The 27,102-nt window shown below is 44.4% G+C and overlaps 1 protein-coding gene across 1 annotated transcript in view; it reads right to left on the bottom strand.

The window, feature by feature from the left end:
- The window catches only part of LOC132335971 (receptor-type tyrosine-protein phosphatase T), a 166,882-nt gene that overhangs the window by 69,713 nt on the left and 70,067 nt on the right, over positions 1-27,102 (bottom strand). Inside the window, exons 7-9 of the mRNA XM_059863006.1 lie at positions 18,637-18,673; positions 14,148-14,204; positions 4,013-4,148 (exon numbers count right to left, since the gene is read on the bottom strand). Of these exons, the coding sequence (XP_059718989.1) occupies positions 4,013-4,148; positions 14,148-14,204; positions 18,637-18,673 (230 nt within the window). The remainder of the gene's footprint in view (positions 1-4,012; positions 4,149-14,147; positions 14,205-18,636; positions 18,674-27,102) is intronic.

Raw genomic sequence — 27,102 nt, 5'->3', positions numbered from 1 at the left:
TTTGACTCTGTGCCAAGGTGCCTGAGCCCCAGGGTCTTGAGTCCTCCAGGGCAGGCAGAGGAATGTCCTGGGTTCCAATACCACATTTTTTGAAGGGCTCTGATTCCTGATCCACCTGGATGTATTTTAACTAAATGCTGTTATCTCCTGGAGGCAGCAATTCTACAGCCCCAGCAGTGCACCAGTTAAGGTGCAGTGACTGCCACTGAGCTTCCCTGTGAAAATCCAAATTCCACTCAGCCTCTAAACAAAGGGAAGCATGACCAACATGTGGAAAATGAGAGCACACGCAGCTGAACCCCTGAAATCCCCAAAATGATTCCAATAAACCAAGCCCTGGGAGAGGCCAGGACCAGGGCTCACACAGCTCTATCGACTGGAAGTGTTCCCTTGAACATCCTGCTGTTCCTTCTGCTGCTCTCCTGTCTGGGCCACAGACATCTGGGATCCCACCAGACTCTCAGCCCTCATTAAAAAGCTGCACATCCCTCCAGGTTGCAGAGGAAAGCTCAGAAAGGTTTGCTCCATAAGGATAGAAAATAAAGGAAGACAAACAAAGAGAGGATTGTGTTTTGAAACTGGACATTTTGGCTCAAATTCTTCCAAAATATGCAGCCTGAAATGAGGACTTACTAAAGAATATTTCAAAGCTTAACTGTGAGAACTGGTCAGAGTTATGGTTCAGTAAAAACACACCCTGGTCCTAGAAAGCACAACACAGCCCAGACCCCTGCCTGTCTCCCACCTGAAACAGGGACACAGGGGGGACACTGGTCACTCAATGTCCCTTTTCCCAATTCTATCCTGTGTTCTTCCCAAGAGGCTTTGGGGTTTTGTTTAATTAGTTTAAGGTAACCACCTAAATCCTAATCCAGAATAAGGAGCTGAGTTTTCATAGGAGGAAATAATCCTAGACCCTACATAGCCCCAAATCTCCTTTTTTGCTACCAACAGCAGTTTATAGAACTTATTTACAGTGCTTCCATGACAGGCTGTCTGATCCTATTTATTCTGTCTTGTATTTAAAGGGGTCAGTGGAGGCTTTGTCTGCTCAAACACACCAGCCTGAGAAGTGTCACATTCTTCACTCCAGGGAAACACAAGTCACGATTATACCAGAATTAAAACTGCCCAGATGAAACCAGAACAGACCAACATCAAACACTTTGGGAAGGGGCAAAGTCAAAGGGTATTTTCTCCTGAAAAATATCTCCTTTTTTTTTTCTTGTTTCCTTTTGTGTTTACAAAATGATTTTGTATACTCTGTTATACAAGTGCATTTAAATAATATTAAGGAAAAAACAACAAGCAGCAACAAGAGAATTAGAAATATTTTCATACAATAAAAATGAGATATTTCAGGATATGTACCTGTTAATGAAAGAATGTGGTTCTGCCTTTTTGAGCACATACACTCCTGTAGGCATGGATAACCACCTCTAAATTTACAGGTTAAATTATCACAGAATCAGAGTGGTTTGGGTTGGAATGGACCTTAAAGATTATTCCAATCCCCCTGCCATGGGCAGGGACACCTTCCACCATCCCAGGCTGCTCCCAGCCCTGTCCAGCCTGGCCTTGGGCACTCCCAGGGATCCAGGGGCAGCCCCAGTTGCTCTGGGCACCTGTGCCAGGGCCTCCCCACATTCAGAGTGAAGAATTTCTTCCTGATACCCAATCTAAATTTAATCTCCTTCGGTTTGAAGCCATCCCCCCTTGTCCTGTCCCTACATGTTTTTGTGTGAAGTTTCTTTCCATTATGTTGCAGCAATTTCTATATTTCGTAGCCATGTAATGATGATACTATGGCTTAACTCCTGGAGTTAGTGGGTTCCCAAAACCAAGAAAACAAATTGTTAATGGTTTTGATTTTAAATACTGTAAGACAGTCATGTTTAAACCAGAAATTTATATGTACACACAATTTTGATATGGATACATAGATATGGAAACTTTAGCAGACTTTAGACAACCCTAAGTTTCAGCTAAAACTTTCAGACCACAAACATAACATCAAACCCAAATTTTCCACTGTATAAAAACACTGGTTGGCTTAATGTAGCTTCACATACCTGAGTGAACCCTCTAAAACTTTTTCAGCCCCCAGAAAGTTTTGAGTTCCTGGAATTTTTGTGATTTGTTCTGCTGAGACTGTGAGCAACTGGGCACTGCTTGCTCATGCTCTGTGTCTGAAAGGTTCCTGTGGTGAGTCCCACAGGAACAAAAAGAGGCTCCTGATGATACCAGTGTTCATCTCAAACCAATGTCTTCCCTCTCTTCTAATCCCTCTCCTTCCTCTGCTCTCTCTTAACAAAATGCTTCATCCAGGAATTCCTGTGTCTGTCCCCAATGAGCTGTGATGCCCTGGACAATGGGCAAATGTCACTGGGACATTTTCCAGCTCCATTTGAAGACAGCATCTCAAGTTCAGCTCATTAAATGTTTTTTCTGAATTGCTGCCTTGAAAGACTCCACTATTTGTACACCCAGGCCTCTGTGCACTGGGAAGGGAACTGTTTTTAAAATGAGGCTAATGCAAACATGGAATGCAAGAGCTGGAACTCCAAGTGCTTCTGTTTGCAAAATAAAAGGAGAACTCTGTTGTTAAACTGCTCTCTCAGAAGAGTTCAAGCTTTCAGCTCTGCTCCTCCAGAAGTTCCAATCAATTTGTGGCCCAAATCAGCTTCTCCTTTTATAAAAGCTGGTCCCAACCCACTCTAGTTTACAAATGCAATGAGCCTGACAGGCTGAGGCTCATCCTCAGGGAACATTTGTCCATGTGCAGCTCCGAGCCCCAGCTGGACATGGCTGGTGGTGCCCATCCCAGGGAGCCCAGAAGGGATGTGAGCAGCAGCTCTGGAGGTGCTGGAGGTGTGCCACAGCCTCCCAATCCTCCTCCTGCACTCAGAGCTTCTAAATGGGAAAAGATTTTAAAGTCAATGAGCCAGTTTATTCCTTATTTCAGTGTGTCTTCCAGCAGGTATCCTTGCAAATTGCAGCAAACAGATACAGACTGCAGGGATTCTGCTTGTCTGCCCTGGGAGGGGCTGTGGAAACAACACAGAGGAGACTGTCATTTTCCAGCTCTAGGGAAAAAAAGGGGAGAATTTAGATTTCTAATACTCCCACTCACCTCCTTTCCAATGTTAACTTGGAAGACAATTGCCCAGGTTTACAGAGCCTGTGGCAAAACCAGCTAGAGCAAAGTTCTGTGTGTGGGACATCACACCCAAATTCAGCAAACACTGCTGCTCCAGGGACCTGGCAAGCTCAGCTGAAGGTCCTGGGCACTGTCTCAGGGGCCAGCTGAGCTCAGCAGGAGCTTGGGAGCTTTCACACAGAGCAAATGGAGCCTCAGTGTCCAGCCTCTGGGACTCATTCTGCTTTAGGAGTAATTTTGTTTGGGGGTTTGTCTGTGTTATCTGGGAGATAATAACTTAGGGTGTAGCAGCCAGGACAGCCAAAGCATCAGAAAACTCAAGTGTTGGAAAAATGGTTGGGATGAAGCAGCCACAGCTTCTCTGGGCAACCTCTCTCACAGGGAAGGATTTCTTCCTAATATCCAATCTAAGCCTCCTGTCTGTCAGCTTGAAGCCATTCCCCCTGCCCTGTCACTCCAGGCCCTTGTGAGCTCTCTCTCCCTCTTTCTTGCAGGCTCCCTACAAGGACTGGAAGGCACAACTGGGTCACTCCAAACCTTCTCTTCCCCAGACTGAGCAATCCCAAGCCTCTCAGCCTTCCCTGACAGGAGAGGTTCTCCTTTCATCCCCTTTATCCCATGCTACTTTGTGACTTATCCCTTGACATGAATTATCAATTAATCATCATTATCTCTTTGCAGTAACAACCATTCTTTTGTTGCTGGATTTCCTCTGGACTCTTGGTGTCAGTGTTATGTACACAGGATTCAACTGCTGCTCTGTGTCACACACAAAGAATGTTTTATCTTTATTTATTCTTCCTTTGGAAACTACAACAAGAGGTCCAAGATGGAAGCAAAGCAGAAACTTACCTTCTTTTGATGGTAAGCATTGCTCCCAAGAGGATAATAACAAACATCAGGAGGCCTGCTATAACTCCAGCCATTTTCACCGTGCTGTCCACTTGCTTTTCAGGCTCCACTGCATTGGAATTCTGGGTGGAAGCTCCTTAAAAGATGGAGGGAGAGGAAGGACAAGATAAAAAAAAAAAAATTCTAGGCAAACTGTGCAATGATCCACTTTAAATATTCATTTGAAAGCCTAACAACATATTTGCAATCAAATTGCAATAGACAATTGTCCATCTAACCAAATCTGCCTTTAATGAGGGCTAATGACAGATAATTCAGAGCAGTAATAGGGTGTAAAATCCCAGTGTAGTGCAAATGACTCTAATATTTTACTAAGTTCTACTGTAATGGGGCATTTACTCTTCTGAAGCACTCAGCATGCACCCAGAAACAGAACAACAGCTCTAATTTTAATCTCAAATAGTTTAAATGGACTTGAGATCCTTACTCATTGAAAGAGTGAACACAGTAACATGTAATTATAATAATCCTTCTGGCAGAAACTTTTTCCCTCCAAAATCAGCTCAAATTTGACTTTCTCAGTGTATTGGATGCCTGGCTTTTTTAAACATCCCATTACAGATATACATGTAACAAGCATTAATCCAACATACAGAGCAGCACCCTCCACACAGAATCAAGGAATGATTTGAGTTGGAAGGGACCTTAAAGCCCATCTCATTCCACCCCCCTGCCATGGGCAGGGACACCTTCCACTAGACCAGGCTGAGCCTTGGAGCTCCATCCAGCCTGGCCTTGGACACTTCCAGGGATCCAGGGGCAGCCACAGCTTCTCTGGGCAGCCAATTCCAGTGCCTCAGCACCCTCTATCATCACACAGCAGGCAGGACTCCTTCAGCCCAAACCAGAGAGCATAATTTCTATTTGAAATTTTAGGGGGTTCTGGTTCATTTGTTTGGATTTTTAAGAAGTGAAATCTACACACCTGAAAATAAAACATATTTAGGAGCATTATTTGCACAGCATTTCTGCTCTAAGTGACCACCTTGGAGACAGCTGCCCTCGACCCTATGTTGAGACCTCATTAGTCCTCATTACAGACCTTAGCTCTGCTGACTTCACTGCTTGCTGCACAGAATATTTCCAGATATAGCTTAAGCCACTGAGCTTGATTTAGAAAGCCCCACAAGATTTGACTCATGGCTACTCTAAAGACTAAATAAGCCTATCTTCATCATATTCCTGTTACACTTAACTACTCCTAAAAATATCACCAGTGCAGTTCACAGAGGTAAATGAATTCATGTTACATGAGACCCACTCTTATCTTGGGCTTCACCTCTGCTGCTGCAGTCAGCCAGGTCTTCCTCTGCAGCTTAAACACGGGCAAAGGGAATCACAGGTGAACACAGAGGGCTGACAGGAGAACACCATAATGTTTTGCTCTTTTAACAGCTCTGTGCTGCTGATCTTCAGGAAATCTGAATCACTTCTGTTCAAAGTCACTTGCTGGGGGAGATAATATCCAGTCAAGGCCGTGTGTTGGTGAGACAGCAGTCTCACTGTCACTGGGGTGTTGTTTTGCCTCTCTGCCACACGTTAAACTGCACATGCTTTAAGGGATGATGCAGTGATAAAAGCATGATTTCACTTCTCCTACAGCTAAGCTGTTAATCTAGTTTACTCAGAGCAAAACACAAAATTTACCAAGCAAAAAGGGCTGGCTCTTGGAATCACATGTATCATTTTCAGCTTTTGCCCCTGACAACTCTGCTATTCTGCTGCACTCACCAATTTGCCCATTCAGTTAAGAGTTCACTGATAACTTCTGTGCTCACAGGTCTGAAATGCATTAATGGGACTCCTGAGCATGAAAATAAAATAATGGATCAGTTGCATATTTCCATCTTTTTCTGACAAGCTCTCCCACAATCTTGCAGTAAATGTGAGCAAGAGGTGAGCTATGCACCATCAGACAGGCAATCCCCACACTGTCACACAACAAAGGCAATGAGAAAGGTACAATTTCTCCCTGAAAATGGCTAAAACTCTATTCATTGAAGTGAAAGTCAGAAGTACTCCAAATTATCCTTCAGCTGAGCTGCAGTTACTCTTATGACCCTAAATAATAGGTGTTGGAGAATGGCTTTCTACTCTAAACAGCACAGTCAGATGCCCCTCATTTCTGTACCATCTGAACACCCTCATGAAGTGTGAGCTGTGTTAGAAGAAATAAGAATGTGCTGTCAACTCCATCCCCTGATCCCCCAGATTGGTTTGATTTTGCCAGGCTGCTGCTCCTTACTCCAGGCAATGTGTGGTCAGAGTGTTTTTATCTGATATTTCCCACCCCACTGCAGGCTCCTGCAGTTCCAGGAGGAGAAGAAAGGCTCATTATCCATCCTGACACCTCCACACAGGGGTGACTGATTCACTCCAATCTTCTGGGCAACTCTATCTCTCTTGGCAAAGGCCAGCAATTCCTTTAGGCTACCAGCCCAGCCATTTGTAAGTTGTCTCAGCTGATAGTGCCTAGGAATGGAGAATATGACAGTGTCAGCAAATTCCTGGCTCTGGGATTCTCAAAGCCTTGCAGTGAAACATGACTGCAGAATTCCATTGTTTTCCTGCTGTTCTGGCAGATTTTCCATGCAGATTTCTAAATCTCCTCTGCCTGCTCTGGTTTCCCACCTGCCCCAGCACCAGCTGTGGGTAAGAACATTCCTGTCCTGGCAGGAGGAGCTCTGTGAGCTGTTTCTCTCAGGACATGACTTCTGCTGCTCCTGACAGAAACGCTGTTTTGGAATTCAGTTTTGCTCCTCTCCTTTATAGAGATGCAAGATCTGAAATTCTCTGAGCACAGCAGCCCATAAAAACTGCTCAGATGGCCATTTCCTACAAATATCTTTAAACACTCTTGCAAATCCCTGCACTACTGTACTTGAGGGGCCACCCTTTTCTTTCTGAAAAACCATGTTTATATACTGCTGGCATTAAAAAGGAATGAAAACAACTATGACTGGATTTTCTAGTGGCTGCTTCCACCACATTTCCTGGAATGAATTGTTCCTTGTAACAGGAGCTGGATGCTGGAGCAGTAAGACACAGAGCAGGTCACCACTGTTATTAGTGTGTGTATTTCAGTGGCACCCAAAGCCCCCACAGAGGTCAGCACCCCATTACTCTGCACTAACACAAACTAGGACAATTTTCTGCCCTGAGCTTGCTTCCTTAATAAGAAAGGCAAATGATAGCAGGCAGGGCCAGAGGAGTGCAGACTGTAGGTCCTCTGACTCCCTGTCTGTGCCTGATCTACTCCACCAGGCTGCTGCTCTCAGAGATGCCCCTCTCTGTGGTGCACTAAATGCAGCATCCCAGAGCCAGAGCAGGGGCCGGGCTGACTTCCACAGGCACCGACACTCGCCCAGCACTCCACTGGTCAGTCAGAGCTATTGCAACATTTTAGTTCTTCTCTAGCAACCCAACTGACTTTGTTTCTCTTCAATCCCTTCCAAAATTCCCAGATCCAGCATCTTGCAGTGGGCCAGAAGACACTGGAGGCAGCACATTGGTGGGAGGTACAGTCCTGGTGATGCTGCAGAGATGCAAAGAGAGCAGGGCAGGGGCAAATGGCCAATTTCCCAGAGCTGTCCAGCTCATCAGCCCACGAGAAGTCAGGTTTCTGGATCATCACACACTGATGGTTTAATTAAGGTTTTAATTAAGGTCTAATCTGGCCATGCTGCTGCTGATTCATAGCATCACAGAGTATGCTGAGCTGGAAGAGACACACCAGGATCCTCAAGCCCAGCCCCTGGCCCTGCACAGACACCCCACAATCCCACCCTGGCCATCCTGGGGCTGGTGCTCAAACCCTCCTGGAGCTCTGGCAGTCTCAGGCTGTGCCCATTCCCTGGGCAGCCTGGGCAGTGCCCTCTGGGGAAAAACCAGCAGGGGCATCTAAGGGAAAGATACCATGGCAATCTCTCTCCCAGCAATTTCTGCACAGAGATATTATTTGAAAATAAGCCACAAAATATAAAGCAACCTCCTCTGTGGAGGTGGCACTCTGAAAAACATCCAGGAAAGAATGATTACTGAGTGCATGTAACCAAGCAGGGCTGATAATACAAGTTTCTCCCATAAAACCTATTTCACAAACTGCAATTTGAAACATTCTTTACTTCAGGCAGCAATTACAATATTGCATTTTAAAAAAATGACACTGCCAGGAAAAAGAATTCAAGAGAGCCATAAACAGGAGGAAAAGTCAGGTATTTATATGAGGTTTCCAGCTGGTGAGGCACAAAGTCCTGCAGTGGATGGGGCACCACATTCACCAGCAGCCAAGACTCTGGAGGAAAGAGAAGCATCCCAATGCTTAACAGGAGAAGAAAAAAAATCAAACAAAATGTCCTAAGTAAAGCTGGGTCAAATATTAAGAGTCCAGGGAAGGGCAATGCAAGTGTGAAGGAGGGAGGGACAAAATGAGAGAACCAACACAAGAAATGGGAGGTTCAGCCACCTCCAGGAGACAGGAAAAACTCAGCAAGGGGACAAGTCTGGCAATGATGAGGTTTGGTTTCAAAATTGTAGCACCTAAGAACACAGCTTCTTCAGAAAGAAATCCACTCTTGGAACAAAAAAACAATCAGAAAAATCACTTCAGAGCATTATTTAACCCAGAAAAATTAATGAAAAATATTGGGCTCCCAGTCATTATGTGTTGAAATGATCTGCACAATCAGAGTAATTTCTTTGCAGCACATAATGGCCAGGCAGTGGGCTGAATGTAAAATCTCCTAATAGACCTAGAGGCTTGTATTCAAAAGACAGCTATTCTCAAATCACTTGTAAACACGATTTCCTTTATTTATTTTTTTATGGTGCTTTCTATGTGAGTGGCCTACAAATTATTAAAGCAGCTCTGCATGCAGGAATGTTTTCCCTCATGTTTTCAGTTCCTGATAATATCTATATCTGTAAAACACAGTCTGGAGTGCTAACACAGGGCAGACAGGTACCTCCAGGGATGATAACACTGAGATAAGGTGGAAAGACACCTTTGTACATCCTGATGTGGAAACACCCAGAGCCAGGATGTTGGCTGACCACACCCAGCAGCAGTTTATCAGCACTAAAAACAATCTGTGCATGATGCTGGCACCTCCAGGTACCATGAGCCAACAGAGTGGAACAGCTCATCACATCTAAAAGCCAGATTCCTTTTTGGCTATTTCTTTGTTGCAATTCATTAAAAAATGAGTCTCACAAAGAGGATCACCACACACAACCTCACTACACCAATTTTCCACCTCCAGTCACTGAAGACTGCAAACAGCACAGGCTTAAGCCTATAACGAGACACACTCATTTCTTTAACAAAGCTCAAAAGGAATTGACAGAATGATGAGGGCCAAAAGCTTTCAACCATATTCTGAGCAGAGGGAGCAGCAAAACAAAGCAGTCCTGGAGAGAAAGACAGACCAGAATTCGTATGAGGGATTTTCAGGCTTACAGGTGGAATCTGTAGGAGGATGAGGGTAAATACACAGTGAGACATCAAGATCAGCATTGCTAAGCTGAATGAGAATTAAAAAATAGCTGTAAGTGAATAATTGACTCTGGAGATGCCAGGCAAATCTAGCACAAAGGCTATTCTTTTTTCCTCCTGTTTTTCTTCCTCTCTCTTCAAAACAGGAGCCCTTCATTTGAGCTAACAGCAGAGATATGGCCCCCAAGAATAACAAAGTTTATAACATTTCCCTGAAAGAGGAGCTCAGCTAAAGAAAGCTGCTGTGATGCCAACAAGTGATGTGATGGTTCAGGGGGTGAGAGCGTGTTTCTGTTTTAACTCTTCACTTTTGCAGAACTGTATTTAAAAACTAGCTCAAAAATCATAGAAATTGAAAACAAGTACAATTACCAATGTGACAAGTTCAAATTTACAGATGTCACTTAATTTTTGTGACGTCTTAGACCCAGGGAGACCAACCTTTTGACTGATAACAGGCAAAACCTTCTCAGTGCCTGACAATGTTATGGATATATAAGATAGATATATATAGATATATATATATATAGAGAGAGATATAGATATAGATATAGATATATATAAGATATATATATATCTTATATATGGATATATAAGATATATAAGATATTCATATATAAGATATATATATATAAGATATATATATGGATATATAAGAGATTCACCACAATTACTGACTTTTCCCCCAGTCAGCCCCCTCTGAGTAGTTACCCTGTTCTCACCATGATTATCATGAAAAATCCACACTCACAGCAGCAGCAGAGGCTGCAAAAGCAGTGAGCAAAGCCCAGGGGTGGGCAGAAAGTGAACACTGAAATAAAGTCACCTTTTGAGCCCCAGGGGACAAAGGTGCCTCAGGTACCAGGGTGACCTACAAAAAGCTGCCCTGAGAGGCTTCACTGTGAGCTGAGGGAGCAGCATGGACAGGAGGAATCTCTCTTCCAGCAAAAGGGAGACAGCTGGGCAGCATCAGGTGTAGCCCCACATTTCTCTTCACAGAGAAAAGCAAGGCACAATTCTTCCCAAGAATATTTCTGGGATTCACATTCTCTGAACATCAGAGAAAGAAAACTCTATTCTTATCACTTGCTGTGCCTGTGTTGTGCCAAAGTAGAATGCAATATGGAGATTGTTTACCCACAGTGATGGAGTTTTGTTTCCTTGGCCTGTCAGGGCCAGGTGTGTGTGTGTGTGTGTTTGGACTGTCAGGGGACAGTCACAGATTCTGGGCAGTGTGTGCAGGGTTGAGTGCTTGGCAGGTTCAGTTTGGATGTACAGAATAATACAGTATAATAAATTAATTAATTAGCCTTCTGCTATCCATGGAGTCAGGTGCATCATTCTCTCCCCTTGCTGGGGCCATCTCAGCACTGCTGCAGTCAGCAGTCTGTGTACACACACTCAATGGGAGCTGCATGAACACCAGGACACTTCCTGAGCCCTGCCAAGTTGAAGCAGCACTTTCAGGCAAGACTGGAATGAAGATTTCCCTCTTCCTCTACAATACCACTATAAAATAATCTCACATCTACCTTGTAATTTTATCACAGATCCTAATGCAACCAAATAGATTTTAATGTCCAGCTCCTGGAAGAAGCTCAGAAGCTTGTTAATGTCAACCCTGTTTCTGAATACTGGCTTGTCAAAAAACCTATTTAAGGAAACAGGAATCACGAATTTGTAACAGTCCAGGGTCTGTCATGCCTTTGGAAGTGTTGTTAAAGGACACTGATGTCAGGAAAATTAATCCACAAACACCAGAGGTTTATGTCCAGAAAGGAGACAGGGGAGTCCTTTGACTTTATTCCAATCAAGGGAGAGGCCATGGAGCAATGCCCTGGGGTCTCTCTTTCCTCATGGCTGAGGTACTTGGGAGGTTTAGACTTCCCAGAATGCCTGATAATGAAGATTCCCCTCTAGTGTATAACCCTCCTTATTAATTTTTAATTCTTATGGAATTTAGGCGTTTCCCCATTGTTTCACTCATCTTTCAATATCCAATTTCGTTTATCAGCAAACCTACAGTTTATTTGTAAAGGCAAATACCTTTTTTCATCCATCCATCAATGGAATCCTTCCCATTGTTTCTTTTATCTCCCATTGCTAATTTTATCTACCAGCAGACCCACAGTTTGTTTGGAAAGACAAATCTGTCACTCCTCTCACTGGCAATAATAATCTATTTATGAAAATAATTTTAAGTGATCTGCAGTACCTGCCCCGTGGCTGCCCCACCTTAGACAGGATCTGCAGGTATCAGGAAATGGAGACAAAATCCTGATCACCCAAATGAGTTGGTGTGAGGGTGTGAAGGAACATGAAACCCCGCCGTCCTCTAAAACATGAGAGTCCCCTCCTGCCTGCCCCCTTCTCAGCCCCTGTGCAGAAGAGGCTCCAAGGGACACCCAAAGAGCTGTTCCTGCAACTTTTCAAGCAGAAGAGATGAAAAATATGCCCCTAAATTTCACAAGTGAGGAATTGTCCAATGCTCCCTGCATTCAAACCAAGTAAAAGACAGCCAAAGGAAACCTTTTCTTAATTTGACCTTCACATGTGGCTTTCATGTCCAACTACTGACTTTTCTTCCATTTCCACTCCTTTATCTGGCTGCCAATTTATCTGCAAACAAAGGAGGATGTCCCCTGGTTCAGGGCCAGCCACAGCACACAGCCAAGAGCATCCTTTCCCAGCAGGTGGGTCTTGAAAAGGGACAAGAACCTCCCCACTGCTCCAGGTAAGTCCTAGCCTGCTGTGGTTCCTGGAGGGTTGGCTCACACAGCTATAATATATTTTATTTTCATTTCTCCAAAGCCCTTTCTATCCTGAAGCTATTTGTGTCCTGGCAGTGATCCTCTGAATTACAAAGGTGATGTTTTCTGTCTCCTGTTGCTGAACTATCCCAGATTTTATCTTAAACACTGTGCTGCTTCTCCTCTTACCTCCAGCTGCTATTTTAATTGGGGAGCCCAGGATTAGGGTCTGGCAATGCAGCAGAGCTCTGGAGTAGATAATGACCTCTGGACACAAGGCTGGAGATACCAAATTCAGGTCACTCCTGGCCTCATCCCATTCTGCACTAATTCAAAACTGTGCCCTGGGATAAGGAAGCCCCTAAAGGGATTGTGATGCACAAAAGTTGTGCTAAAAAATAACTTTTAGAAGGCAGAAATTTGTTCAGGGGAGAAAAAAAACCAACCAACCAACCCTTTTCATGCATTCAACTTAAAAAGTGTGATAAACTCCTCTGAAATAAATAGCACCAAACAGAACAAACCTGGCAAAGGAATAATATTCCAGTGTATTAGAAGACAAAACGCAGCACCAAACAGATTTGAAGTGGGATTAGATCTGTTTAAAAAGTGCTGTTTATCTGTCTACAAAACCAGAATGTATTTCAGGAAACAAAAGAAGCCTCTTCAATGGATTGGAGGGAGCAGGAGTTATTAAATCAGCAGTTTTCACATGCAGCAAAACTGCATGGGAACAGCAGGAACCTTTTCCTACCTCATTTTCCACTGATTTTTTTTGCTGTTTCCTCCCCGCCAGCCCAAGATTTCCCTGGCCATGTTTCAGACCCAGGTTCTTTACTGAGATATCAACATTCTCCCAGGAAGTTTCCTTCTTCCCACGCTGAAGCACTCCAAAAATCAGGACCTTTATTTCCAATGCATTTGAACTTCCCAGTAATCCCAGCACCTTCCTGCCCCTGTATCATCACAGCTGATGTGCAGTTGAAATAACTGTTGGGTGAGGAAGTCATAACTAGGCTGGAACAACCATGGGGAGTATTCCTAGAGAAATGTAATCCATCTAAAAACTGAGAAAGCAACCCTCCTTTCCCATTAATCTCATCTAATGCTGCCACATCCCAGCTACTCATTCAGGCTAAAGTAGAAGTAGTAGAAAAACCTAATTCCACAAGCTGATGGATCTCCCCTCCATATTTAAATTTTCTGGAGTTAATGATGACCCTGGTCCCAGTGTTACATATGTTGGGGCAGTTTTATGGCACACAGACCTCCAAGTTCCTTCTGATGGAAGCTGCAAAACCCTTGAGAGGTTCTGAACCTCCCCACTGTGAGTGACTTGGTGCTGCTGAGGCTCAGTTCTGCAGCATCTCTGGCTCCAACAGAAGTTTCTATAGAAACTACAGTTTCTATAGTTCCTCTGCAGAGGCTTGCAGAATAGTTTTCCTTTCCTTGCCACCATTTCTCTGACAGCAGGACTCAGCTGTCTACAAATACGCACAACAATCAGCCCCAGAAAATGGCACAGCTCCTTTAACTGGAAATGCAAGCTCAGCTCCATGCACACTCAGGGGATCCATGGGGCTCTTCCATCACACTCAGCTGCTGCTGTGAAGATTTAAGAGCTGTTGAGCCCTCAGCTGACCCTCAGCACAGACAGATCTCCACCTCAGCACTGAAGGAGTGCCATGAAAGCACTGCCCTCCTTTATGCTGCAGTTGGAGCAATTGCAAAAGTAATTTCTCATGCAAAACAAGTATTAAACAAGAAGTCATGAAGCTGCTCAGACCTCTGGAAGTTTGACCAGTTTTCCTTTTTCTGAACTGATAATCACCTGTGCTCAAGAGGCTGGGCGGGTTTCGCGTGGTCACCTGTTGTCTACCTATCACTGCTAAGAACAAGCAAAATGGTTCCCAGGCAGCATGCACGAGACAAAACAAAAGGAAAAAAAAATAAAAATGTACCTCATAATGGTTATTATAGTTCCATTCTTTCATTTGCAAGAACTCACATTTTAAGGAAAGAAGAAATGAGTATCGGGAGATAAGGAACCATTAATGAGCCCTCTGCCTTGGTTTCAATTACACTGTGAAATTAATTTAATGCACTTTAGGAATACAAGAGGTAATCGCTCTCTCTTGGTAAGAGGTTGCAATTTTCTCTAATAAAGTGTCGATATAAATATGTTGCTTTAAGACAGGGAGAACAAGTCAGTTAATTCAGAAAGAATGGGACATATTAAAACAAATGCTGTCAAGGAAACCAAATGGCAAAACCTATAAATAACCCATCTGAATAAAAATTGTATGGCAGAGAGCTGGTAAATTGGGGTTTAATGATAAACATTTTTAAAGACTGTTTTATGTTAATGAGATGCATCCAAGTGCCTAATGCTGTGAAAGATAACATTAGTCCAGTAATTAAAAAAAAGAGTAGCCCATGTGGGGAGGGAAGTGGCAAGAGATCTGAGACCAACGAATCTGAAAATAAAGAACATACGTAGATACAAAAGGTTCATAATGTTTAACATGCTGGCAAAGTGTGGGATGGCTACACAGAGTGGACAAACGCAGGGAGCTTTCTGATGGCTCATCCAAGGTCACCCAGCAAGGGCTGGTGTGAGTCCCTGCCACTGGCCCTTCCCACAGGCAGCACCCAGCCTCACATGGAGGCACTGGATGGAGGGAAATGAGCTCAGGGCATGTGCTGGCCCAGCTGGGAACCTACTGGCTCTGCTTTGGGGGACCTGCTGCTCTGAAATGCTGATGCCACCCCCTCCTCCCAACCCAATACAAAAGGATTTGAGAGCTTTTTCTTGCCACCATAAGGATCAAGTTTATCTAAGCAGGAGCAGCAGGCAGAGAGCCATGAAGAGAGCGCACCCCAGAGAGCTGGGAAGCAGCTGGGCTGAACTGAAAAGGGCTCGTCTGAGCAGCCTATTTCTGGCTAAAGAGCAGCAAAGAAAGCTGGGAAAGCACCAAAACTTCTCTTTTTTTTTTTTTTAGTGGATTAAACCACTTTTAAAGAGTGCTCTGCTTTGCTTTTCTTGTTGTTGGGGCAGTGGGACACAGAGAGCAAACTCGCTGGCAGCCAGCTGGAGCAGAGGCGGTGGAGCAGCCCCGTGCGTCTCTCGAGTAATTAAAGAGACTCAGCTCCGAGCAGGTGCCTGGCAGCAACACCCAGGATGTGTTACAATCCCCCAGTAACACATGCCTAACACATTTCACTGCCTAATTACTCCCACACTCACGTTCAGTGCCCTTGTTAATCCAGCACTTCAAGAGAATTCTTGCCTTGCTTAAACACGCCTGGATCCTAATCTTGCTGTCACTGGTGTAAATCAGAACTCCTTTCACTGGTGCTAATGGAGCTGCTGCAGTGACAAACGTCTAGGAATGGGAAAATTAGGCTTCTATTCCAAAATGAACATTTAGTCTGGCACCAGTAGTATGTATTTATTTACTTGCATCAAATCAATTTTTTCCCCCTCTCTGGTACCAACTCAAGCAGAGCTTTTAATGCTGAGATTGAGCCTGACTCCAAAATAGGTTTTTTTTCCCCCTGATTCCTATCAAAGACACCACAGTGGCATCCTCACTGGCAGCTCTGATGATTCTGTTCAAGGCAGGCTTCAGGTTTGCTCATTGTACCCTCAGAAAAACACCAATGGAAATGAAGGGGAATACAGAGCAATGCCATTAAGGGTAATCAATACAATGAGCAGACAGGAGACAGCACAGACACAGGAGGTTATCTAGAACATTCCAGCTATCAGCCTTTGATCAGGACATGGTGTGATCACAGCTTTGTGAGTGTCTCTGTGCATTCCCCACTGCAGAGCAGGTACAGCACCCCTCTGCAGGGGCTGGTCCCTTTATCCACATGGAATTAATGTATGGTGGGAATGCAGCCTCAGGACACATGGAAACCTGAAACTGTGGAGAGACCACAGAACCACCTGGTTCAGCTGTAGCTGTGGCAGCTCCTGTGACATTACCATCACCCCAGCTGGTGGTGCTCCCTTGCCTGTGAGCTGCACCCAGCCCTGCTCCTTTGGAGAGCTGCACCTGCCTCAAATCAGCCACAGCTGGGGCTCCGTGCTGAGGGCCAGGCACTGGGAATTACAGCATTGCAATTCAGAGCCAGGGCCACAGGAAAAGAATTTCCACAGAGATTTCTGCACTGCTCACAGAGGAATAAGATATCTACCTATAAATCAAAAGTGATATGAACCAAAAGTGATATAAATCAAAAGTGATATCAATTGAGACAGCGAGAATAAACACTAGAACTACCATCATTTCTTGTCCTTTTCCATTCAAGTCAATAAAGAAAAAAACCTAAAGGATAAGATCACCAAGATGCAGTGGCTCTAGACATCCTCAGGCTCTACCCATCTCTTTAATGTCTCTTATTAAATTAATCCTAGCAAGAGATTTTTTTCTAAAAAGAGATGACATTCAGAACCAAGAGAAGGAGGGGGCTCATTGACTCAGTGACTCTTCCTGGTGACCTAACAGAGTTAATGGAAATTATCTCAGTTTGCAGAACTCAACTGGAGGTCAAACACTTACAGGACACTTTGCTGAGGTACCCAAATCAGAGAGTGCAAACAAAAGGTCATGTCAGAATGGGATTTTTCAAGTTGTGTAAGTTATTTTGTTTTGAATATTCACAGAGCAAGTATCTTTTCTGCTAGCATGACAACATTCTTCCACCAGCTCCAGAAAAATGAACAACTGAAATGACAGAAATGGAAGGAACTGCTGGTTTCCAAAAATTAATTAATCCAGTATCTCTGATCTCATGAAGAGACCATGCTACTGGAAAAGCTTGTGGGGATTCATTTCACCCAGTGCTGCTCTTGCTCTTTCTACCACCAGAAAGCCAAAATCAGGTATTTGAAATGGTCACACTACTACCAGCTGAGAGAACTGAGAGGAAGGAGACACACAGACTGAGACACACAGACTGTTTGTAACCCAGAGAATGAATTAAATAAAGATTTTACAAGGAACTTTTAAACAGGAAAGGAACAAGAGGGGATGGGGAGCACCAGAGCCACAGGTGAGAAGGAGAAATGGGGGAAATGGCTCCTCCTCAGCTTTCAGTGGTGACACAACTGCTTACAGCCCCACCAGTCTGCATTACAGAGCCTGAGCAGGGAAAACACCTGCACAGGTGGGAGCTCCAGTCACTGCCAGCCCAGTGCCTGGCTGGGACAGCCTGGGGGTGCTTCCACAGGGAGATGGAAAATGCTCTCCAGTGGCTAATGGGGTTTCTTTGAGCCCTCCCAACTCCTCTGCAAGTGCAGATGCAGAAAGGATCAGGAGAAAGGACCTTGAAGTCATTAACTTCTGCCACAAGTCAAAATAGATGGAAAAGAATGGAAAAAATGGGATGGTGCCTCAAAGGATTTCTGGGCTCCTGCCACTTCTGGTGAGCTCCCAAAGCCTCCAGAGGCAGCCATGCAGGTATTTCACATTTCAGCACAGCAGCAAGAGCACAAGCTGGCAAAGCCAAGTTTGGGAATGGAGAGTCATCTGTAGCACAGCCCACAGCAGCACCCCAGCATTTCCCCACAGCTCCCTGGCAGACCACAACGTGTGTTGGGGAAATCTTTTTACAGCTACTCTGTGCTACAAATAAATTGGTGTCTGACATCTTTTCTGGAAAAGTGGCCCCTGGGGTGATTTTTGAAATCCTTAGAAGAGTTGTTAAAAGCAGCTGTAAACTCTAAGAAGGAGCCCAGGCATTGTCACTGTTGGTCCCTCAGGAGCTACACCTTGTGAACCAGCCTGGGGCTGTTTTGGGTTTGCTCTGTGTGACCTGTCAGCTCGGCCTGTTCTGAGCTCACCACAATGAAAATCAGGGATGTTTGTTCAATTAGACCATGAAAATGGCATGATGTAAGAATTGTGCCCCGCTGTGTACAAGGTTAGGCTTACACCAGATCTCCTCTTATCTACTTTGTACAGTTGTGGAGAGAACAAATTGAATGGGAAGTTAATGTCACTTTTTCAGTGATGTTCTGCCAACAGCAAGAACAGTCCTCAGGACAGAAAAGCTGTCAAGAGAATGAGGGGAAGGAGGAACCACAGAGAATTATACCCTGCATTAAAAAAATAACAGAGGCCACAAATACAGTGGAGTGGTCCTAGAAATTGTTGTTCTGCCTGGGCAATCTTCCTTTTTAAAAAAATAAAATAAAAGAGGAAATAAAGAGGCTGGTTCTTTGGCTAGGAACTGTAATCAAGTTGTGCCACCACTGTAGTTTTTACATTTCTGGTATTGTGTTTTGCAGGAAAGAGAGACCCACATACCTTTTGTTGCCAGCCGGACACAGTTGATTTTTGTTTCCTGAAAAATAAAAAAACACAAGAAAAATATATAGGAAAACATCACAGTGTGTAATTTGCCCATCTACAGTAAACACACATTCCTTTAAAAAGCTACTAAAAATACATATATATCTTTTCTTGCACATCATCTTTGAAAATACCACCAACAGCTTTTGTTGCATAAAACACTCCACACCAGTGGACTTGCTTGCAGTTGGTTCTCTTAAGTGGTGAAAAGTTGGGAGTGACAGCACGTTTCTCCACGCTCCATGTGTGAGTGATGGGTCACAGAAGTGCCTGCTTAGCTAATAGAATTTCCCAGTTAAATGACCTGCTCTGTAATAGACTGACAAGCCTTGGGTCAAAAGTACACGCCACTGTACATCTCATTTTCATGCACCATTACTGCAAATTTTGCAAATTGGGTATTTATTTAAACACATGGCAAACAGACACTGAAGAAGTCCTTTGAATATTTCAGCTCTCTGATGGATGTGGAGCAGACCAACATTCTGTGCTGCTGCCTCTGCCAAACGAGCTGTTCTAACAACCCTCACCACTGCAGCTCCTCATTGCAGAGCTGGGACACAACCCAATGCTTTGTGTTCAATCCACCCTGGAGCCTGCAGAGCTGCAGAAACAGGATTTGGATCCAAGTGTTGGGTTTGGCTTCACAAACAGCTCAGACTCTGCAGCTTTCTCAGGCCACCTCTGCTGCAAACACAACCTCTGTGGAGTCCCCAGCTCCTCACTGCACAGCCCTTCCTGGCAGGGGTTGCTGCTGTCCAGCCTGTGATTGCCATCCAAATGGGAATGTGCTGCCTGTTAAAGAGCTGCCTCTGTCAGGCACTAATCTGCTGCAAGGCTTGCAGAGCACTTTATGCCTCTGCACGTCTCAGGTGTAATGAATCCAGCATAAATTACTGACAATGCTCCATTAATATGGATGCTGTCTGTGCTCTGGAAACAACAGCCCAGCAGAGCACTGCTGAGCACCTCCCTCCATCCTCAAACAACTGGACAAACCTTGTGCAAATCTGAATTTGCTCTTGGAGAAAATTGCTCCATCTGTGACAAATCCTCCTTGGCTGGAGCAGACACACACTGTGCCTTTCTCCTCGTGCTTTTGTTGCACATAGGAAGGGGATGATTGCAGGATCCATGCTGGGAATCACAGGAGCAATTCCCTCTGATCCCTTTCTGTGATGCCACACAATCTGGATATAAGCCACACTGTGTGCAGCCTAAGAACAATGAGATACCCAGGAGGACAAACCCTCCCTCTGACCTTGCCTTGAAACTCTCTTAAGGAATTCCTGGATCCTCGAGGACAAACCATGTCCATTTCCCAGTCCAGAGTGGGACTGAAGCCCTGCTCATCCCAGCAAACCAGAGACATCTCTGGTCACACCCCTCTGACCCCCCAAAATCAGCTCTCCTGCACAACCTGCACCAACACTGGTGCTGCAAAGTCACCACAGCTGCACTCAGAGCTCCCCACTCCCCTCTGCCTCGAGGGTAACCAGCTGGAATGGCCAGTTATTCTGGAAACCCAAAGTCTTTGTTGCTGCTTGGGATGTATGGAGCAGGAAAACCACAGATTTATTTTCAGAGCTGTCTCTGCACATAGTGCTGGGAACCAGAAGACAGAGAGGTCCTGATGTAGCTTCTGATCCACAACAAGGCGAGCTGTAAAATCAACAATGAAGAGTAAAATAAAAAATTAAGAGACAGGATTTTTGCAGTCTAAAGTAGGTGGACATTGGCTCCCATTTTGTTGAGGAAAATATTCTTGTGTATTTCTTGCTTTCTGCTGGCTTCGGAAGGTAACAGAAAGCAGGAGAAATCAGTCAGTGCTGGAAAAAGAAGAGTTGAGAGTGATCTCATTTGAACATGTATTCCTGCATGAGACCCTCCCACAGGGTGATTGGGAAGACAGAATTTGTTCTGTTTGCATCTGCACCCACTGATGGCTGCACTGACCACAGCCCCAGCTCTTAGGAGAACTGGCACTGCCAAAAGCCACAGCCACAGGAACATGATGTGGACTTCAGAACTTCATTTCAAATTGCATCTTCTGGGGAGGAAAGCATAAAAGGACCTACACAGCTCCCAGAGGTGCTAAAGTGTAAAGACTTGAATTTAGCCCATATTCTGGATTAAGGCTGATTATTCCATTACTTTCCACTGCTCATCTCTTTGGTGTCTCATAAAAATGAGATCCCTTTCAATTTGCTCTATTTTTCTTTGGTTGATACTGAAAATTCTAAGTTTGCATTAATCTTTTTTTAAGAAGAAACAAAATAAAGAAATAAATTTCCCCCGCCCCCCCCCAAAAAAACCCAAACAAAACAACAACAAAAAACTAAAAACCAACCAACCCAATCATTCTCCCAAAACCCACTTTCCCACAATCATGTTTGTTTTCTGAAAAATATTACTCATGTTTCAAGGTGCTTTCCTGTACACAGTAAAGATCATAGAATGTTAATGGGCTGGAATGCACCTTAAAGTGTCATAGGCAGGGACAATGCTTTTTTTTAATATTTTTTCCTAAGCTACATGTCTCATCTTTTAATTTTTACACATCCTGTCTTATCACTGCAAGGTGCTTCTCTTAAGCCACTAGCAAAGCAGGAATAAACAATATTGGTAATTATCAATGATCCATCCAGCTTGCCTAAAACAACGGCAAGAAAAATAATTAAATAGATAATAGTAAAATTTTAGGAAAAAACCCCAAATATTCCCCCCAAATTCAGTCTCTGTGTCATTTCTGAATATTCTTTCAAATGCTGCAATGCTTATGATATCACAGAAGTTTTAGAAGGCCTTGTAGATCTACAACAATCTCAATGATACCCAGAGAGCCAACTTCTTCTGCATATCTGTTTCATGCCATGGCTGAACTCACAGGGATAAATTAAATTAAGATGCCAGTTCTGCTTCAGCTCTGTATCACTGCCAGGTTAAGGCAGACATTTTACAGCCAAACAGTAATGGAACAATGTAGGCACATTTTAAGTGAGATCCTGGAATAGGAAAACACTCCATGACTAAATCCTGCAGCTCCTGACCCAACCCTCACTTTCCAACATGCTCCACACCCTGAAAGCTCCCTGCTGAATAAACCCATCCACCTGCCAACCTCAACATATTGATGGAAATTTGCTTTCTGGAACCTACTTACCACTGAATAAAAGAAGATTATGGAGTACCCTCACTCAAGGCTGAACCCTGGCTCTATTTTGGAGTCCACACAGATGAGCACTGTGTGTCAGGGTGCTGCAGGTGCTCCTGGAGGGAGGACCTGCACCTACCATCAGCACAACAGGGACCCTCTGGACAGAGTCCTGTGCTGAGGAGCTGGGCAAGCCCTCTCTGCCCACACAGCTCCTGCCCCCAGCCTGGAAACTGCACACCATGAGCCTGCTTCAGCATCCCCCTGGATTTCCAGGGCTTTTTAAAACATTCTTCTAATATAGCTTTATTCTTTCATTTTAGAAGCAAAGGAGCTGCTGCTGTCTACTAATTACTGAGGTTCCTAAATGCACATTTCACTCGAGTGAAATGGATGATAATAAAATGAGTTCTGCCTCTGTCTCTTCAGTGTTTGGATGGGAACAATTTTCTGCAGAAAAGGGCTACGAGGGCAGCAGGACATATGTTTATGTGACAGCTGCATCTTCACAACCTAAAAAGCCACATGATCTTTTTTTTTCCCCCTTTTCTTTGAAACTGACAGCTTGCTGTTTACAGACTATGAACAACAATGAAAGCACCAAAGCTTTTTCATCCATCTGTTTTCACACCCACCATTTTCCCTTTCCTTTACTATGATTATGACTTTGCAGCAGTCAAACAGAGCTTGCCTTGCCTGAAGAACCCCCTGCCAGCCCCAGCAGGACCTGCTGTCCCCAGGTCTGCCATGGGGGCTGCCCTACAACAGGCAGAGTTTTTTAGGCACCTCAGACTGGGAAATTTTATCTGCTGCTGGTGCACAGACCAGACAAGGAATCACCACTCTCCCCTTGGCCTCAGTTCCAGCTTTAGATCCCCACATCCCAGAGCTGAACATGGAACCTGTTGGCAACCTGCTTCACACAGAGTAGAAACCATGGGTTTGTCCAGCCTTAAGGAGTTCTTTACTTGGTCCTCAACAAATTTTGCCCAATCTCAATTGTGTGGTTATTTTCTATCCCATTGCAGCCAGTGGTTTGCAGTCTTAAAATATGTCTGTGCAGGGTCAATGGACTCCCCTATAATTTTTATTGCCAGCTTCAGGAAATTGCTATTTCCTTCCAAAGGCTATTATTGCTATTCCAATTATCAGCTTTTTTTTTTTTTTTTTTTTTTTTTTAGTATCTGTGTCATTTGGAGAAGGGAGGTTTAACAAAGTGGTTAGGGCTTTCATTATTTACAATAGGAAGTTATGTCAATGATCTGTAGTTGATGATTGGATACCCACTCCTCTCAAGCTCTCAAAAATGAGGCAGGCTGGGGGAGAATTTTATTTATTATGCAGAAAACACTCAGGTCCACATCCTCTGGTCAACCAGATGTGGAAACAGAGATGTACAAAGAGTGAAGTGTTCCCACAGCTGCTTTATTTCTGCGCCAGCACCTCCAGGATGAGATTAAGAAGGAGTGAATGTAAGTGGATAAACTGTACACCCAAAATCCTCCTGAACACAGAGCTCCCCAAAGCTGGTTAGTAGCTCACAGAAGTGATGCAGGCAGCCCTGGTGCCATTTCATCTTTCAGAGCACAGCTTATGCTGAACTCAACCTCCCTGTTTTTTTCATGGCCATCTCCAGAGGGATGAATGGCATCTCTCTGCTGGCAGCTCTATCCATACCTCCCAAATGTCCCAGAAGAATAATGCTGTGTGCTGTGAGCAGACCTGTCAGCATCAAGAAATCCAGCCTCAAGTCCCCTGATAATAATGAGCTGCCCGATTGTGCATGTAGTACAAGTCATTAGAGAGGCAAAAAATCAATAGGAATCTCGGTAGAGTCTATCATTCCCTCAAAAAAATAATATTCTCATTGATTCCTGCAGTGCTACTTTTCACAATTCTGGGTTGAAGACATCAGTCACTTGTTGGACCACCAGGCTGGCAGAGCAGCTGGCAGCATCCCCCCCTCACTCCCAGCTGTGTTACACAGGCTCCTGCTCATCTCCCATTTAAAGGAAAAATGGCCAAGAGTTATTGATTGCAACTGTGCTGTTACAAATTTCATTTTAACTCAATGAGGTAAAATGCAGCTCCAGAAAGGATTTTTTAAAGGAGCTCTGGTTTCTGAGCTGCTCAAAAATTCAGGCAGGTTTCACACAGCAGCCAAACATTCTCCCCATCAGAGCGTGGTGCTGGATCAGCAACCAGAGACCTGCAGTGAGCCAGAAAAGGACCTGGGGACAACCAAACCTGCAGCATCTCAGTTTGATTATTGAGCCAGTGTAAGGATGAGGAGTAACATGGGGTAGTCAACCTGGCCTCACCTTTCAGAGGGAAAAATACTGGCAGGGCTGGAGTTTTAAAGGGGCTGAGCTCAGGGAGGGTTTTCAGACAAGCAAACCTTCATGCTCTGTCAGACAGCCATCTGTAGCAGGTGGCACCAGGACAAGCAGCAAACATCAGGTCCCTACCTGGATGGCTGAGACAGTGTCTGGAGATCCTGCCAGAGCACAGCCAAGCCAAATGTCCCCTCTGCTTCTGTGTCACCTCCTGTGCTGACTCCTTCTATCACCTAAGCAGTAACCAGTGGTGCTTCTCGCTCCCACAGCCACCAAGGCTGGAGTTCCTGCGTGCCCTTCCTCTTTCTCCCCTCCCTCCCTTCAAACTCTGCCACACTTCAGCTCAGCATCTGGCTGTCAGCAGTGCCTAGGAGGGAGGTTCACACGATTTGGAAGTGTTTTGTGTAACAAAGCTGAAAAGCACTCAGTCCCACCACGCTCTGCTCAGACTCCAGTCTGGAGGCAGCACCACGGTGACCAAAGTGCACCCAAGTGCCCAGGAGATGGATCCAGCAGCTCCAGCTTTTTCATTCACACTGAGACAACTACAACAGTGCACAAGAGAAGGCAGAAGAGCTGGTGATCTGCTTCTGCAGCAATTTGCCACACTTGTTTTGCATCCAGCTGTTAATTATGTTCCTTTCAGTGTAACAATCAGAGCTAATGGCTGCAGAGCAGACGGGAACACCAAATGAGCCCAGCCCTCCATGTACAGAGGAGCTCAAACAATGCAGAACTCCTACAGCACTCCTAACCTACTCCTAATCAAGCTTTTTGACCAAATCCAGGCTGTTTCTTGAAATTAAGCTCTCCCCAGGCCCTCTGTTTCCAAAGGAAGATGTTCTGGTTCACTGCATGAAGGCTTCTCATTGCAGCTTCCAGGTGGGGAAAGAAATTTCATCATCCCACAACTGTCAGTGATTAATGAAACTATGGAATATCCTAATAAAAAAATGAGTGGCAATGTTCTGTTAAGTTTTTTTTGTGTGTAAGGGAACATAGCCTCTACTTACACTGTGCTAAGTTGTTATTGTTGCAGGTTTTTTGCAGATGTGCCTTATCAAAAATCACAGTTTGGGTTGAAAGTGACCTTAAAGACCATCCAGCTCCAATGCCCTGTCATGGTAGGGACACCTTCCACTATCCCAGATTGCTCCAAATCCCATCCAGTCTGGCCTTGGACTCTTCCAGGGATGGAATTGCCATTTTGCAACAATAATTATTTGTAGGATTTTCCAAGACCTGGATTTGGAAATCCTTTCCAAGGATTTTCAAAAATGCTCAGGTTACAGACAAGTGAAAACTCAGAACTCTTAGATACAAATGACACCTACAAGTAATTCTGGGAATGAAACAAAATCCTACTATTTACAGCTGTAACAGAGTGAATGCAAATTGACCCTAATGTTTGAAATGTGGGGCTTAAATGATTTTACCAAGAAGCAGAGGGGATCAGAACAGAAGCTACACCTCTGAAGATCCAAATTCCACTCTTGGGCATTCCCTCTATACTTGTACCCACAGCACCACACTTTGAGGATATATAAAGCATCTCCTGTAGAAATATAAATTATTACCACAGGAGGAAATTGCTTTCTCAAATAGGAATTTACTGTGTCTGGCTGGACACTTCCCATCCTGTCATGAACTGTGCAGGGTTGCGTTCAGACTGTTTGATTAACTTCTGCTTAAAAAGCTCTCCTGCTAGGACAGCCCAAGCAAGTCATCTTTTTTTGAGTCCTTAGCACCTGGAATGTAGGGTGAGATGCAGGAAAAGCAGGAACACCAGTGCTGCCTGAATCCAAAACACCAAGGGAAGCCTCCACTTCCATCCTCACAACCCATTTATGGAATTTTATATTGTACTTAAGCAAATAAAGTTTCTTCTTCCCTGGGGATCCATTCACTAGCAATTAACTATCACACAGGGGGGAACTAACTAGAAACAGAGAGACATATACATATATTCACAATTTCTTTTATAAAGACAAATCCAAAACTGAATTAATTGAGCAGTGCTGAAAAGAAACTGTATTGACTAGAAAGGAAAGCAAGGTGAAAACCAGCACGGTGTTGAAGAGATTTTGTACTTGTCAGCCACACAGCTGAAGCTGTGCAGGAAAATGGTGATAAATGAAGGGTGTAAAGCACTCAGATGTGTTGTGAACACTCGTTGGCACTGCCAGCCTGTGAAACCATCCCAGTCCTCTGCAATGTGCAGCTGCATTTCAGGTATAAAAGCCACTAAAACCTGCACTGTTCACCTTTGACTGATTTTTGTAATTTTTCTCTCTCAGGGGTGATATCATAGAGAATTTATCTATGTTAAAATTAAATTTCTGAAAGCACTGGCACACATGCTAATAATAGCAGACTCTGCTACTCAAATTTGTGATGCCTTGTTAATGCTCTAAGACTCTTCAGGAGGCCGGAGTGGCAAATTCTCCTGTGCTATGTATGAAGGGAAAACAGCTGGGGAGCCAAAGGGGAGGAAGGTGATCCACTGAGGCTGGATCTGGCCTGAAACAGGAGAGGTAAAAGTCACAAATTACCCTCAGCTGGAAGAGAAGAGGGACGAGAGGCCTCCTGTTTTCCTGTGGTGGGATGGAGTGTGTTGTGGCATTGTGTGTGTCATTTGAGTCTGAGAGTGGGGTGGGCTACATTTCCTGTGCAGTCTGCATTTTAAACCCAACATTCCAGAGTAAAGCTATATAAAAATAGAGAATTGCAGAGGGGCAGGACAGAGATGCAGACAGTCCCCACTGCAGTACCTGATTTCCTCAGGCTGGAATGCCCAACCACAAGTGCTGCATTAGGAAATGGCCAAGTGCAAGCTCCAAGGTAATCCAAATTCATAACATCTCCTCCAAAATCACAAGCACTGTGAACTACCAAGATACTGCAATTATGGCTCTTAAAAGCACAATAGCC

This window comes from Haemorhous mexicanus, chromosome 18, assembly GCF_027477595.1.
Source record: "Haemorhous mexicanus isolate bHaeMex1 chromosome 18, bHaeMex1.pri, whole genome shotgun sequence".
Taxonomy (NCBI): domain Eukaryota; kingdom Metazoa; phylum Chordata; class Aves; order Passeriformes; family Fringillidae; genus Haemorhous; species Haemorhous mexicanus.
This window is presented reverse-complemented; position numbering and strand designations above follow the sequence as displayed.